The sequence below is a fragment of the Miniopterus schreibersii genome (assembly GCF_964146895.1).
Source record: "Miniopterus schreibersii genome assembly, chromosome: 7".
Lineage (NCBI taxonomy): Eukaryota > Metazoa > Chordata > Mammalia > Chiroptera > Miniopteridae > Miniopterus > Miniopterus schreibersii.
The window spans coordinates 66,503,720-66,518,258 of record NC_138108.1 but is presented as its reverse complement, the minus strand read 5'-3'; the positions used below and the strand labels follow the sequence as shown (position 1 = coordinate 66,518,258).

Below are 14,539 nucleotides of genomic sequence, written 5' to 3'. Positions count from 1 at the left end.
AGTTTAAAGGTAAGTATACACCATAAAGCTGCCACCCCAGTCCATGCCATGAGCACATGCATCATTTCCAGTGAGGGGGGACTCACGGCCCCATGAGCAGGTTTTTACCAGGCCGGGCAGCTCTCCCTGCTAAGGAGAACTTCTTTATTTTGAAATTCACATAGAAATAATACTTGTCAAAAACACTACAGAACAAGAAGCAAACAAATATGAAATCACATTTTAAGGTCAAAATGCTTTTTCCAGATGTTAATTTTAAATTTATTTTTCTAATCTACTTAAACAATAGAAGAAACAAAAGAACACACTAAATAATTAAATTTACATACTGAATTTTTGTTGGCTGTTATCATTTTTAATTCTTCCATTATTTGGTCGCTTTTAAGCCTTTAAGTCTATTTCTTAATTTATTAACATTAGACAGTCTCTCTTAGCTTCTTACTATGAAAGATAAGAAAACTGGCATGCTCGACTGCCCTCACCTTTTGTATTCCCTTTACTTCCTTTTATTTTTATATTATTTGTATTCCCTTTACTTCCTTTTATTTTTATATTATTTTATTTTAGGTCGCTAATATTTATTATAGTTACACTCTGTTCTTCACCTATATATACATCATTCATGCTTGGCGTAGAAATACATTTCAAACACAGCAAACTAAAAAGCAGCATTTATAAACCTGAAATGATTTAAATAGAATTCCCTGTAGAGCCACAGTGCAACTGGACCACAGAGAAGGAAACGAAAGCCCACACCTTCGCAGGGTCAGAGGCTAAGGGACCTTCCTGCTGTGTCACCCTCAGACACCACTGTACCCCACACCAGCCCCTGGCTCTAAATTCACTCTTGCTTTGCTGAAGTGCCGCTCTGAGGAGTTCTCCCTGTGGAGTCAGTGGGAACTCCCCCTAGACGCTCGCATGCTCCAAACACCATGAATTATTTTCTGATTCTTTCTCTTCTCCTTCCTCCTTTTTCCTTCACACTTGATTGATAATTTGGCTGTCAGTTCAATACCCCTCCCCTCCCAGGACACTGAAGGCATCACTCCATTGCTTCCAACGCCCAGTGTGGTGAGTGAAACGTGTGTTTGGTCAGTAATCTATTTTGTTTCTCTGAAAAGTCTTAGTATTTTCTATTTTTTTCTTCTGAGTTCAGAAATTTCACCAGAATTCTGTTTGCTTTTTAATCAGCCTATTCAACACCGTTTCTTTGATTACGTTCCCTCCCCTCGTAGCCTGTTATCTGTTTCTGGGGCTCCTCACTGGATTTTCTAGATTAATCCTCTGTGTCCCTCCACTGTTCTCTCAAAGTTCCCGTTTTGGAGTTTTGGCTCTGTGATGAGTCATTTCGGTCCATGGCTCAGCATGGGCGTTAGTCCTGTCTTTGCAATTTTCTCCCTGACTTTTTAATGTTGTCAGTCATATATTTCATTTCTAAGAATTCTTTCTCGTCAACCGTTGCTCTTTCTCAGGATGGAGCCTGCTCTTATTTTCAGGATGCAATATCCTCTTGACTCTGAGAATACTAATTAGGGATCTTTGAAATCTGTCCCTTGTATTACTTGTTCACTCCACGGTAGGTTCCGTCAGTTACTCACTGTCTTTTTTTGCTAATGAGTCCTCTTAAATGTCTGATGATCTTTGGTTGTCTGTGTCTACTTATGAGTGAAAGACCATGCTGATTAATATAAAGACCCAGAAGGAGTCTTCTCTGTAGGTGTTTGGGTCTCTTTCTCTAACAGAGTCCTTCCTCGAGTGAGAGCTTTGATCAAAATTTCTCTAATTGGAGCACACAGTGTTGCTTTCCCAGGATGTGAAGAACTGTTCACCAAAGTGTCCCACCCTTCTCAAGCCAAGACATGACCAAGGCCAACCAGGCTCTCTCCATCAGAACATGACATCTTAAATTAAAAAACAAAGAAACAAAAACAAGTTGGTATTTACCCATCATCTTGGCTAATTGATATTTTCCTGATACCTGGACGTCTGATATGCCTGATTCTCCAACCTCTTTTGTAAGCTGCTCTGTTTTCATAAATTTCTTTCCTGCCTAAATTCATCAGTCAAATTCTGTTGCTTGCACACAAAGAACTTAAGCTGTTGCAGGTGGAAATAAAAACTGACCTTTGTTAAGCTAATGCTAGGTACTAGGCATTTTACATATTTATATATAATCATCATAACCCTATGAGATAGCTATAATTACCATTATTTTCTGAGGAAAGAAACTGAAATGGAGATTTATTGGCTTGACCAAGATGCTAGAGATAAAAGCATGGAGTCAGTCTGACATCAAAACCCATGCTTCCCCTGTACTGTGAGGTATTCGTGGAGTATTATGAATAAAGACCTGGCTGCAGCTAAGAGAATGTGATGAGCAGTGGATGCGGGATTCAAAGCTAGAAAACCAGAAAGAGGAATTTAGACTCAGTGTGTTAAGAAAAAAGGAATCGCAATCTCATTAATAGTGGAGTGGCACAGTAGGTCAAAAGAGAATTTAAGGAAGGTGACTCTGTGACGTGGGCAATGAGTTCGGAAGGCTCGTGTTGGAATGCAGCAGACCCGCCACGCGGCGGCTGTGGCGATGAAATGGCTGCAGGCGGAGGGAAGAGACAGCCTACAGAGGGATTTGGAAGGAAATTTCATAGGATTTTGTGACTGAATGGATATTGTAGGGGATAAAGAAAGATGAGCCAAAAATGACTAAAAGAGTTCCAGTTGCAAAGAGGAAAGCTGAATGAATATATTTACCTTGCCTGCTTCCCAAACTTCCAATGAAATGAGCTAGGAATGTGCAAACCAGAATGAATGCCAGGAGTTGAAAAAATCTGAGAACCTCTAGAAGAAAGAAAGAAGAGCGACACAGATGATGAAAAAGCCAAGTGTGCTCTGCAGCCTGTAACCAAACAAAGGCAAAGGGAAGCAGCACCTAAGCAGTAAGCCAGGGCTCATTCCCCACAGGGCACCCCCCTCCCACCGAGGCAGGCACCAGAGGAGATGGGAGTGCCTTGCCCACAGCCCTAACCAGGGCGGCTGCCAGGGGGCTGCACGGTCCTCCCCTGAGCAGAAAGAGGGCTGAGGCTCACCCCTAACCCAGGCTTCACTTGGGTCAGACCGGTCAGTGAACCGACTACGGAATCTGTCGCAGGACGCTTCTGTTCACACTGCGAGACCTAGGGAGAGAATGGAGGCAGTCCCTTCGCTAGCACTGCCCCAAAGCAATTAATACAAACTTGGGGGGGGTGCATATGGGGAATTTAATTCACAGGAATGGAGCAAATTTTTTAAATTAAGAAAATAGTACATGTAAATTTATGCTAAATAAATTTGAAGATACACAAAAAGTGCATAATTTTCTTTTAAAATTAATGAAAGGGATTCAATAAGGGTTGAAGAAAAAAATCTGAATGGATAAAGTACCCATACAGGAAAGGAAATGTTTATAAAAGATCTCCTTGCCTGAAAGAAAAAGACTCAAACGAATTAAAATGATTCCCAACAAACTTCCAAGGGAAAAACAATTCTTAATTATTTTAATTTCTTCCAGAATTGAAGGGGAAAAGAGATTATTTTCTAATTATACTAGAATAATCCCGATGCATGTTTCACTTTGTTATATTTTACTTATGAATGTAGAATCAGTGTTCCTCACTAAAATACTAACAAAAAGATACATGTATCAATGTATTAAAATACAGAAAGTTTAACTTTGTTTAAGCAGCTTAATTTTAGGAAACCTATTCATAAATAAGAAACATAAACAGGTTAACATTTTAAAAATATAAGATCATTTTGAGGAATGATAAAAATGTATCTGAAATCATCCTCTATGACCAACACAGATTTATTCTAATATGGAAAAAGTACATTCTTAACTTGATAGATTATTATTTACTAGAAACTAAAAGCAAACATCATACTTAGTAAAGTTTAAAGTTGGAATTATGAAAAATATACCCACTTTCATAGTGTTAGTAAACAACATTCTGAAGGTTCTACCCAGAACACAAGGAGAATAAATTTTAAGAGTCATAAAAGTTCAATACAAAGAGCAAATGTAAAATTAGTTACAGATAATATGATTGTCTATACATAAAAACCAGGAGAATCCAATTAAAAAAGTATTAAAACTAATAATCCAGTTCAGAAACAGAACTGATACAAACATAAATATACTAAAATAAATAGCTTTCTTCATATTCCAGCATAAGACAATTTGTAAATGTCAGGCATAGAAAAGGTATCCACAACAATGCTATAATACATAAAATATCCAGGAATAATAAGATGATGTGTGCATGAGTAATATAAAAATGTAATTAAAAGTTTAAAGGCTGTAAAAAAAAAAGGAACTGAAAAACAGGAAATTATTTAAAAAGGAAAACCACAAAGTAAGAAACACAAATTGTTATTAAATATGAAAACACACTTCACCTTCCTAATAAGTAACATATGGCACACTTTAAAAACAATGAGGTGTTTTCCTCTAACAGATTGGCAAAATTAAAAAAATACACTATCCAGAAAAGGTTATGGATATGCACATACGCTGTAAGTGGTCCTCTCAGAGTCACTCAAGGGAACATTTATATTTATCCAAATTCATAATGTATATTCCCAGCATTGAATCAGTATTTTCAATTCTAGGAATTCATTTTATAGATACACTCATAATTGTATTAAAAAATTTGAAACAAAAAATTAATAAGGGACTGATCAAATGCATACGGCTCATCAATGCTGTGAAATACTGAGTCTCAAAGATGTAAATTGTTCTATATTGTATTAAAATGGCCACAATATATTACTGCATTAAAAATACGTTATAGATTATGTTATGCTGATACAAAAATGATGATAAAAGCATACCTAGCAATAATTTCTGGAAAGATACACATTAAATTATTAACAGTGAATATCTCTTACTTGAGATGACAGAAAGCAGGCAGGGGAGAGAACCTCTATTTTAAACATTTCTGAATATTAAAAAAAAAAATTAAACAAAAATCTTAAGTTGCATTCCCCAGAAGCAGTCTCCCAGACTGGTGTTTGAGCGCCAATAATTTAGAATGAACCACTGGGGAAGAAGTCTGCCAAGGGGGCGGGGCAGTAGGCCAGGGGAAGGGAGGAGGCCGCGGAAGTGTGTGATTCAGGCCGAGTCCCCTTGAGGGCAGCGCCGGCCTCCTCCCCCAGGACCCCGCAGAGCACTAGGTAAACCTCAGGGCAAAGGAGCGGGGCTTTTCACCGCCTGGCCCCCTGCAGTCATTTGTCAGGCGTTGCCCTGGAGGGGAGGAAGCAGCAGGCTGGGTCTGAGTGCCCTCCGGCAGGGAGCATCCAACACCAGACGACATCCTCTGAAGGAAATTACAGGCACCTAGAGGTACAAGGAAAACCAAAAAGGGAGCATAGAAATGCTAAAAAGTGATCCAAATGGATTTGAGTAGAGAGCCCATAACATCCACTGCCGTATGCTACCTTTATAATAAAATACACCTTTTCATAAAACGTAAGAAAGGGAGGGGGAGAGCAAGAACAAGTGTGCTATTAGCTGTGAGCACCTGCAGTAGTAGACGGCCTCCCCCCACCACATATTCCTACCCGTCCATTAGAAAACAAGCATTAAGTGGCCCCTATCAGAAGTTAGGGCCTTTCTCTCTTCTTGTTCATGTTTTAATCTGAAGTGGTGCAGACTGAGATCTTGAGAAATCAGAGCAACTCTCAAATCCTCTGCTCATCCAAAGTGGAACCACATTACTCAACCGACATCAACTTAACCCTCCAGCTGCAAAGCAGCTGGCGCACTCGGCTTCACCCTCTGTGAGGCTAAATTCTAAACAGAACTCCTAATTAAGACACACGGCCCAAGAATCTGTTTGTTCCGTTTAACTTGTGTGATTTTATGACAAACTTGTTTAAAATGTTCGTAAAATGAATGAATTGAGGGTTCTACCTCAGCGTGGTTGCTGAGCGGATGGGACATTTCTTAGAAATGAGGACACTTCTTGGAAATGTCCCTCAAGCCCATCATCCTGGATGTCAATGATGGCTCTCATAACCTTCTGCTGCAAATGGAGGCTGTCATGACCTAAGGGATGCACTGGATGGGCAATTTGTGGTCCATCTCTGAAACCTTCAATGCCTTTGTTTCTTCATCTGTAAAAGGTAAACTCTTGTTTACCTTTCAGAGCCGATATGTAGATGAATCATAAGATCACATAGGTGAAAGAATCTTGTAAGCCACGTAGTGGTTTATACCAAGTCTCTTGTCTGAACACAAAGACGCCAGATTAAAAAGGAGGAGGTAATGACTTTAAGATCTGAATCCGGGAATGTCGGAAGCACTTGTTCAGGAGAGACGTGAGGAGCTCTGGACGTGTTGAGTGTGAGTTGGCAGTAAAACACCCGAGTAAAAATGAACATAAAGCTATGGCAGTATGGCCTTGGAGCCTGCGCAACAGGGTAGGAGCCGCGGTACAAATCTGGGAGCCATCAACATGGGAGCAACAGGCAAATTCACGACTATGGAAAGCACGCCTTTGAAAACGTCACCTCCCTTCTCATTTCTGTGACCATAGTCCTTGTACTGATCCCAAATGTCTTGTTTGGATTATCCAAATGCAAACCTTTATTCATCCAAATGACATTACTATGGAATGTTAAATGGTTGTGGGGAGTTCTTATTCTCCTGTATCCATGATCCTCTCAAAATACACAGATCCTCACACTCAACTACTTTCACTGATGAAGCCGCACACACAACGGTGGGAAGGAATTATCGAGTGGAAATCACGTGGCTTTTAACAACCATGTAAATTACCCACGTGGTGTCTCCCTTCAAAGAAACTAGTCTATTTCTTTAGTTACCTACTGTTTTGACTGAATAAATATACATGCTATGTAACTTAAGGTAAAACCGATGAGATTTTTAAAATGGTCAGTATTTATGACAATGCTTGGAAGTCACAATCGTACATATTCCTGCATGAAGAGATTTACACGTGTTTTTATGATCTTTGAATCACTTTATTTGGCCAAAAACAGAAATATCACAGTCAAGGTTCATTTTTAAAGATGTTTATGTTGTTTAAAGTACAGCAGGACTGCACCCCAGGAGTAGTCAGGCTGTTTCAGTTGGCTCATTTCCTCATGTTAAGACCATTAATGATTTTCTTTATCTTTCATAGTTCTCACACGCCAGTTCTTGGTTTTCTTTAAAAAAATTTTGTATCATTTGTGTCTGAATTCCTGGAAGCGTTGGAGTTAGTTTATAGGTATTCCTGATTTAAATAAGCTGGATTCAACTGAAGCATACAAAAGTCACATACTAGTTTTTTGGTTGAAGTACTGTATTAAACTGTAATGTTCCATATTTTAATAATCAGAATTTAACTGAGAGTCAATCTATTTTTTATTTCAATTAAAACAATGACTAAACGTTAGTAGTTTACAATTTAAAATGCACCATTTTAATAAAATTTTATTGATTATGTTGATTATATGTTAAATAAGAGTTCGTCAATTCCCTTTGCCTAGTTTCACTAAATTTTCATTTTACATACTCAGTGGAATCGTTAAGCAGTTTTGCAATGTTTTAAATTTACTTCTAAACATACATATCATTTGTGATGTGGTTAACAGCATAAAGTCCATGTAAAATTTATATTTAAAACAATTATGTTTGTATATGAGACATTAAATTTTACAGTAACTTAAGATGCAATTAATAAAAAGAAAAATTCAGAAACGCTGTTACTATGTATTTTTAAGAAAGAACTAAAAAGTAAGGAATCATTTTTTACCCGCTTTATCATTAATGACTTAATTTTACAGATGAGGGGTCCAGGGTTGTTAAATGACCTGCCCAACACACGTACACACCCACGTGCCCACACACACATACACACTCTCGAACCAGTTCTATTCTGTTTACTGCTCTGTCCTCAGTGTTTGCTATAGATAGTCTCAGTGTCAGGTCTGGGTCAAAACAGTCAGTAACCATTGGTTGAATTTGCAATTTACTTAGAAGTAGAACCCAAGCCTTTTTAAAAAAATCCTCACCCCAGAACATGCTTTCATTGATTTTAAAGAGAGAGGGAAGGAAGGGGAGGAAGAGAGGGGGAGGGGGAGTGACAGAGACAGAGAGAGAAACACCGATGTGAGAGTGAAACATTTATTGGTTGCCTCCTGCACACGCACCAACCAAGGATTAAACATGCAACCCAGGTATGTGCCCCGACGGGGAATCGAACCCGAGAGCTTTCTGCTTACGGGAGGCTGCTCCAACCAACTGAGCCACACCAGCTAGAGAAGAACCCAGGCCTTTTGACACTACGTGCATTGTTCTTTCCAATACACACCTGGAAACATGTGAAATGGCCTTCTCTATCTTGTAGATTTATAGGAGAAAAGAATGTGAAAACTGTGAAATAACTTGAAAACACATAAGCATATGCAAATCCAAGACAGCATTATTATTATCATTGCAGTTTTAGTTTTTAAAACGCCCCACTTCTCTTTCCATAGGTCCATAAATCTAAGAAAGGGAAAATTTACAAGAATGGCAATTTAAAGAAAACTATTTTAATTTCTTGAGTAATCTGCCTAGGAAAAAGGAAAATATATCCTACAGCTTTTGGATTTGAATAACTAAACTTTCATTTTTAAGGGTAGTTAAAGAATTAGAATTCCTTATTATATACTAACCCTACAGCATAATAAACCGGTTATTTGAAGGTTTTTATCTAGATTTTCATAAATTAAAAGTACCATAAAAAGGAAATTTTCAATCATATCTTAGAATACGTTCTATAACACGAAACTCTATACTGTGAATTGCTTTAGATCCTTTTTATTGAGCAGGATAATGAACTAAGAATGGAGTTGTCATCGCCACCATTGGTCATATCACAAGAAATAAAAAGTTCAAATAGAATCTTAATAATAAAGACTCATAAAAACACTGACTGGGGCATCTGCATTTGGCACAATTAAAATATTCATGATAAAATAGTGTTACAAAATCTTACACTGGTGCAATAAAAAGGTTAAATGGAAAAGATTATTTAAAATAATTTAAACATATTTCAATTTACATTATAACCACTATGCAAGAAAAACATAGAAATTACTTTATTAAATCATCATTTTGTGTATTATAATAACACCTAGAGAGTGGCCTCCCATGGATGAGTGCCCAAAATCATTTGGACCAATTTTTTAAAGCAGCTTTAAAATAATTGACTCTCAAATCAAGATATTAAATGCCAGCTTCTAACTGGCAATAATGCTTATGGCTAAGATAGAAATGAGATTCTTTACAGAAACGCTGACACAGCCCTAACTGTAGGCACTTGACTGTGCAGCTATAATTATTTTTTCAAATCTTACCCAGCAAAGCTTCAGGTACAGAAGTCTGCAGAATATGTAAACAGAAAGACAGTCTTACAGCTTTTACAAAATCACAAACCTGTGACACACTTATCTTCATCTTTGATTGCTACTACTAAATGACTAAATCATTAAAAATGTATTGATTAGCTCTTCCATAGATAAAAGGTGGGCAACATATTATAAAATCAACATTTCTTAATTCATTCGATTTGCAAGAGCTACACATTTTAAGCTGACAATGTAAAACCTCTAAAAGGTTTTTTCAAAAAAGCCTTCTGCCTTCTTTAGCATTTTGACCACTAATCAGAAACAATAAAAATAATTAAGAAAAAAAATACAGAACAAAGATTAAGAAAGCTTTTCTTTTCCATTTGGAAATTTAGTTAAGCTATAAAATAAGTTCTCATGAGGAGTCTGTTTCCTGTGTGGGAGGTATTTAAAACTGAACCAGGTAACATAATCACAGAATAGGCCAAGGGAACACAATATATCCTGGGTGGTGAATCGCTGGAATAGAAGATTTAACTGTCTAATCCTAATTCTCATTTTTAAAAATGTCTAGGATAATGATGTTTTTAAGGAGGAGTTCATTTTAAAGCCCAGGCAACTCTAAGTTGTAACCATGATAGGATGTTTTCTCCCCTTCGAACTGTCATCTGGCCAACAGATGACTATTGATGCTACACTGGGAAATACTGATTTGATGTTTATTGATCAAAATTGTATGAGAGAAATTGTGATTTTTGAATGAAAGACAGTCATGAGGTATCTATCACTTCTTGTACAGAATTGGCAATATGTATACGTTATAAATATCACACTACACAAATATTAAAATTATTAATTTGTTAAGATAAACAAAAATATCCTTACATTTATGTTGGACGATACTATATAGCGAGAATGAACTTAGAATTTTAACACATTGCTTGTAAGTGTTCTGATTTTATGGAAATCTAGACATTTTCTAACTTATATTACTTTTAATTTATATTTTACTGTATAAATTCATTATTATATCATGGAAAAACAAGTAGAATTGTATAACAAACTTATTTTTTAAATCACTGCTAATTTTATCTGAAAGTCAAGCTAATCATCCATTTACATTCAAATTTAATCTTTACAATCTGCATTTTACTTAAAGGCAAAAATCACACTTATTATGAGTTATGAATTATGCAAATCTGTAAGAAGCTGTCATTGGTGAAGTCTTTACCTTGGACCATGTCATGAAGTAACACTCAATTTATTTTAATTTTAATTTCAAATGCTAATTTTCTCCTCATTAGATGGCAGAAAAGGAATAATGGGCTGTTCACATTTTTATAAAAAATATGTTGCTGAATAAAAATTTTAAAGAAAATAATACATTCAGGATTGAGATTTAAATTTTGTAAATGCCTAGTAATCCTATTAATTAGGTATAGCAGCCTCTATTAAAACACTGGACCCGGGCTAGGAACATTGGGCAGACAGGTAACATACACACATATATCATAGGCTACCTGCAAAATTTATCAATTCAGTTTATTGGGTTTTTTTATTTGAAATATCACAAAAATAAGTAAAAACATTATAGCTTTTGTACCAGCATTATAGGGTTAGTAACTTATTTGGGCCCAACTCCCAAATAAGGCTGCTTTCATGTGAAATGGGCAATTTTCTTAAAATTAAATTTCAATATCCCCAAATGAACCCACTACTCATTAAAAATATTTAGCTTTTAAAAAGGTATATTCTTCAGGCTGGCAGTACGGATAGAAAAGTAAAATCCAATTCCAACAATAACCCAATCTCGCTTCTGCTCCCTCCCGGCAAGGGCAGATCTTCTAAGTACATATATGGTTCTTAGAGAATTAAAAAACTAGTTTTAAAATCTAGACAACATTTTATCCATTTGCTGTTGGGATTTAGCAAAGAAGTTCGGGATCAGCTGGAAAAGGTACAATAAAGGGACATCCAAAGGGTCAAAGTACGACCTCTTCTTTTTGACACTTGCTGGGGTGGGGCACACGGTGGGGTTGGGGGCTGTTTTCATTTAGACCTACCCTGCCCAGCATCTCCGTTTTCCTTTCAGATCCTAACCCCCTGCTGTTAATAAGGCTGGAAACAGCTCTAAAGAATGTGGAGAATGTAAACAGCCTTTTATTGTCCAGAAGGATGGCAGTGTAAGGATTGTGTGCTTATCACCCAGCTGCAGCTCCCCACCTCACTTACCATGATAAAGTGCTCCAGGAGAAAAAACATTACAACCCAAGCACAATCCAAAACGGATTAGAATTTGACCTAAGCTTCCTTAAAAACTAATCAATCAATCCTAGCTGTAATATTAGAATCCAGCTCTTAAGGAGGGTATGCAATACCTTCAGGATGTAGTTCCTATTCCCTATTGACTACAGTGGTGTGAGAAAAAAAAATCTAATATTTGCAATATCTGATAGAACTTTTTCCCAATGCATGCTGAAATATATCTCCTCATCTTTGTCTAACACAGTGGAACAGGCACACAGCTTGTGATCACTAAATGCAAAATTAAGTTAATGAACTAAGGGAGTCATGAAGATATTCTGAAGGCCCTACCTAAGTACCTGATTTCCCCAGGCTTTTAGAGTTTTATTTACACACACCATACAAACACTGCTCTGTTATATCGCCTTTTATTGGAATCCAGAGTAAACATGTTAAAAAGCGAGTGATACTAAAGACTCACGTGGCATGTATGTTGCTTGCATAATGCTTGACTTGAGTGTAAAATTTATTTTAACATGCAGTGTTGCATACAGCCTGTATGTGCTGGTTCACTCAAGGACACTCTGGAGCATCGCTCCATTTCTTGATGCCAATGAAGAGTTTCTTAGTTAAAACTGAGCAGGTGAAACCAGTCTCGGTTGTAGCAAGAGTGGCCCAGCCCTTCCTTGCAGAGACCTCCCCACTTCCCTGATGCCTTTTGGAGTCCCTTCCACCCTGGAAACTTGCAAAGTATCTCCGCCTCTACAGTATCATGCATGCCATAAAGAAACTTTCAGAAGTTAGTCCATCTTCCCCTCTAGAGCAAAACTAACAGAAAGAAAGAGGGGGAGGGAGAGAGGGAGGGGGAAGGAAGGAAGGAAGGAAGGAAGGAAGGAAGGAAGGAAGGAAGGAAGGAAGGAAGGAAGGAAGGAAGGAAGGGGGAGAGAACATCATTCTCTCGGTGCTTGGGTTCCTTAACCTTGTTTCCACAGCCCAGAGAACTGGGAAGCTTCCCCACCAGGCCAAAGCCCCCGCGGCGCCTGGAGGAGGCCCCCTTGGCGCACCCCGTCCAGACCGGTGCCAACAAACAGGAGGAACCCATCACGGACGCGGCTGAGCCAAAGTTGTCTTCTCGCAGGTCCTACTCGGGAATCTCCCTTACAGGAGATCAACTAGCTAGACACGCAGCACACAGGTCTACTTCGGAAGGAGAGCAGGGCGCCCGCGGGCAAGCGAGGGGAAACGGGTCAGGGCCACCAGCCGCCGGGAGCCTCGGGCGACCCCGACCCCTCCGACGCGCTCCCTCCAGCGCCCCAGCCGCGCGGACCCCGCGGAGGGGTCTTCGGGACCTGGCACTGCTCAGAGGGGCCCCGCGTGGAGTCGGGCGGGAAAGTTACAGCCCGCGCCGCCGCGGGCGGAGAGCCCCATCCCCGACCCCAGCAGGGCGACAAGGCCGAGAAACCCGGTCTGCCCCCCAAATCGGTCTCTTAGCTGAGCCCCCCCCCTCCCGCAAGTCACCACTAACGCGCCCTGCAAAGGGGGATGCGCGACGCAGTGGTTTGGAAGAAGTGTCTGCGGGCGTCCGGGCACAACACCACGAGGAAAATAAACCCACCAAGCCCCTCAAACTCTGGGCTGAGGCAGGTCTTCCAGCCCGCCCCCCGCGCTCCTCTACTCTCGCCCCCGCCGGGCCGCGTCTCAGTGCACCCCGTCGCCCCTCACACCTTCCCGGCCACTTGCTGCCTACCGCACCCCGGCCCCCCCGGCCCCCCCGGCCCTCGCGAGCCCCTCGCTGCCCGCGGTGCCTCCTTCCGCGGCCCCCAGCTCCCCTCCAACTCCCCAGGCGACCCAGCTCCCTCCGCCGCGCCGCCCCGCGGCTCTGCCTCCGAACCGGCCGCGGCCGCGTTTTCCCGCCCGAGCGCGCGGGGCGCCGGGGGCCGCGCACTCACCAGCTGCAGCAGGCCCGGGACCACGACGAGGGGCAGCGGCCGCAGGCGCATGGTGCCGGTCGGCGCGTCTCAGGAGCGGCGCGCGCTCGCCGGCCTCTCGCGCATCTCCACCTCGGGGCGCAGGGCGGAGGGCGCCGGGGACACCGCGCGGCGCGGCGCTGCGCTCCCGGAATCCGAGCGCCGCGCGGGCGGGGAGGGGGCGCCGGCCCCGTGCGCCCTCGTTAGAGGGGGTCCGGGAGGAGCGCGGGGGCCGCTCGAGGTCAGGCACGAGGCGCGGGGCTTGGCCGCGCTCAGGACTCCGGCGTCGCGGGGTCTCGGCGAGCGCCTGGGGCGTCCGCGGGCTGGAGGCGCGTCTCGGACGCGTGGGTGCCGGTTCCCGCGTGAGGCTGCTCGGCGATCCGGTCTCGCCGCGCGGCTGCGGGTCCGAGAGACCCGCGAGGCTCGGTGCCTCTGCGCCCCTGCCCGCGGAGGGCCGGTCGCTGGCGGGGCCGGGCGGGCGCCCTCCTGCCGACTCGCTCTCGTGTTGCTGGGGAGGCGGGAGCGGGGCGGTCTCCTCGCGCGGCGCGGGGAGGACTGCGCCTGGGGGGCACCTGGGGAGTTTGGGGGGCGGGGAGGGAGCGGCGGCTGGCCCTGGGCGGGGCGGGGCGCGGGGGCTGCGAGCCGGAGGGGCTGGGGCCGGGGGAGGCGGGGCTGGAGCCCGGACGCCCGGAGAGCGCCGGCCGTGGGCGGCCCGAGCCCGGAGAACCCCGAGCAGGGGCGCAGGTGTTCTTGGCGCGGCTGGAAGGGGCTGTGGAAGTGGGAACGGTGGGAACCCGGAGGGACGCGGAGGGGGCGGAGGCGGGGCGGCGAGGAGCGAGCTGGGGGTAGCGTCCTGGCTTACTCCGGTTTGAGAACTGGGGGACAGCTGGGTGTCCCGGAGACCCCCGGAGCTGCGCTGCGGGGACCCCGTGCCCTTCGAGGGGGGGCAG

The 14,539-nt window shown here is 42.4% G+C and overlaps 1 protein-coding gene across 1 annotated transcript in view; it reads right to left on the bottom strand.

Annotated features, from left to right (window-relative positions):
• The window catches only part of NXPH2 (neurexophilin 2), a 96,593-nt gene extending 82,480 nt beyond the window's left edge, over positions 1-14,113 (bottom strand). Inside the window, exon 1 of the mRNA XM_081142832.1 lies at positions 13,572-14,113. Within this exon, the coding sequence (XP_080998958.1) occupies positions 13,572-13,622 (51 nt within the window). The 5' untranslated portion in view covers positions 13,623-14,113. The remainder of the gene's footprint in view (positions 1-13,571) is intronic.
• Positions 14,114-14,539: the final 426 nt, after the last annotated feature.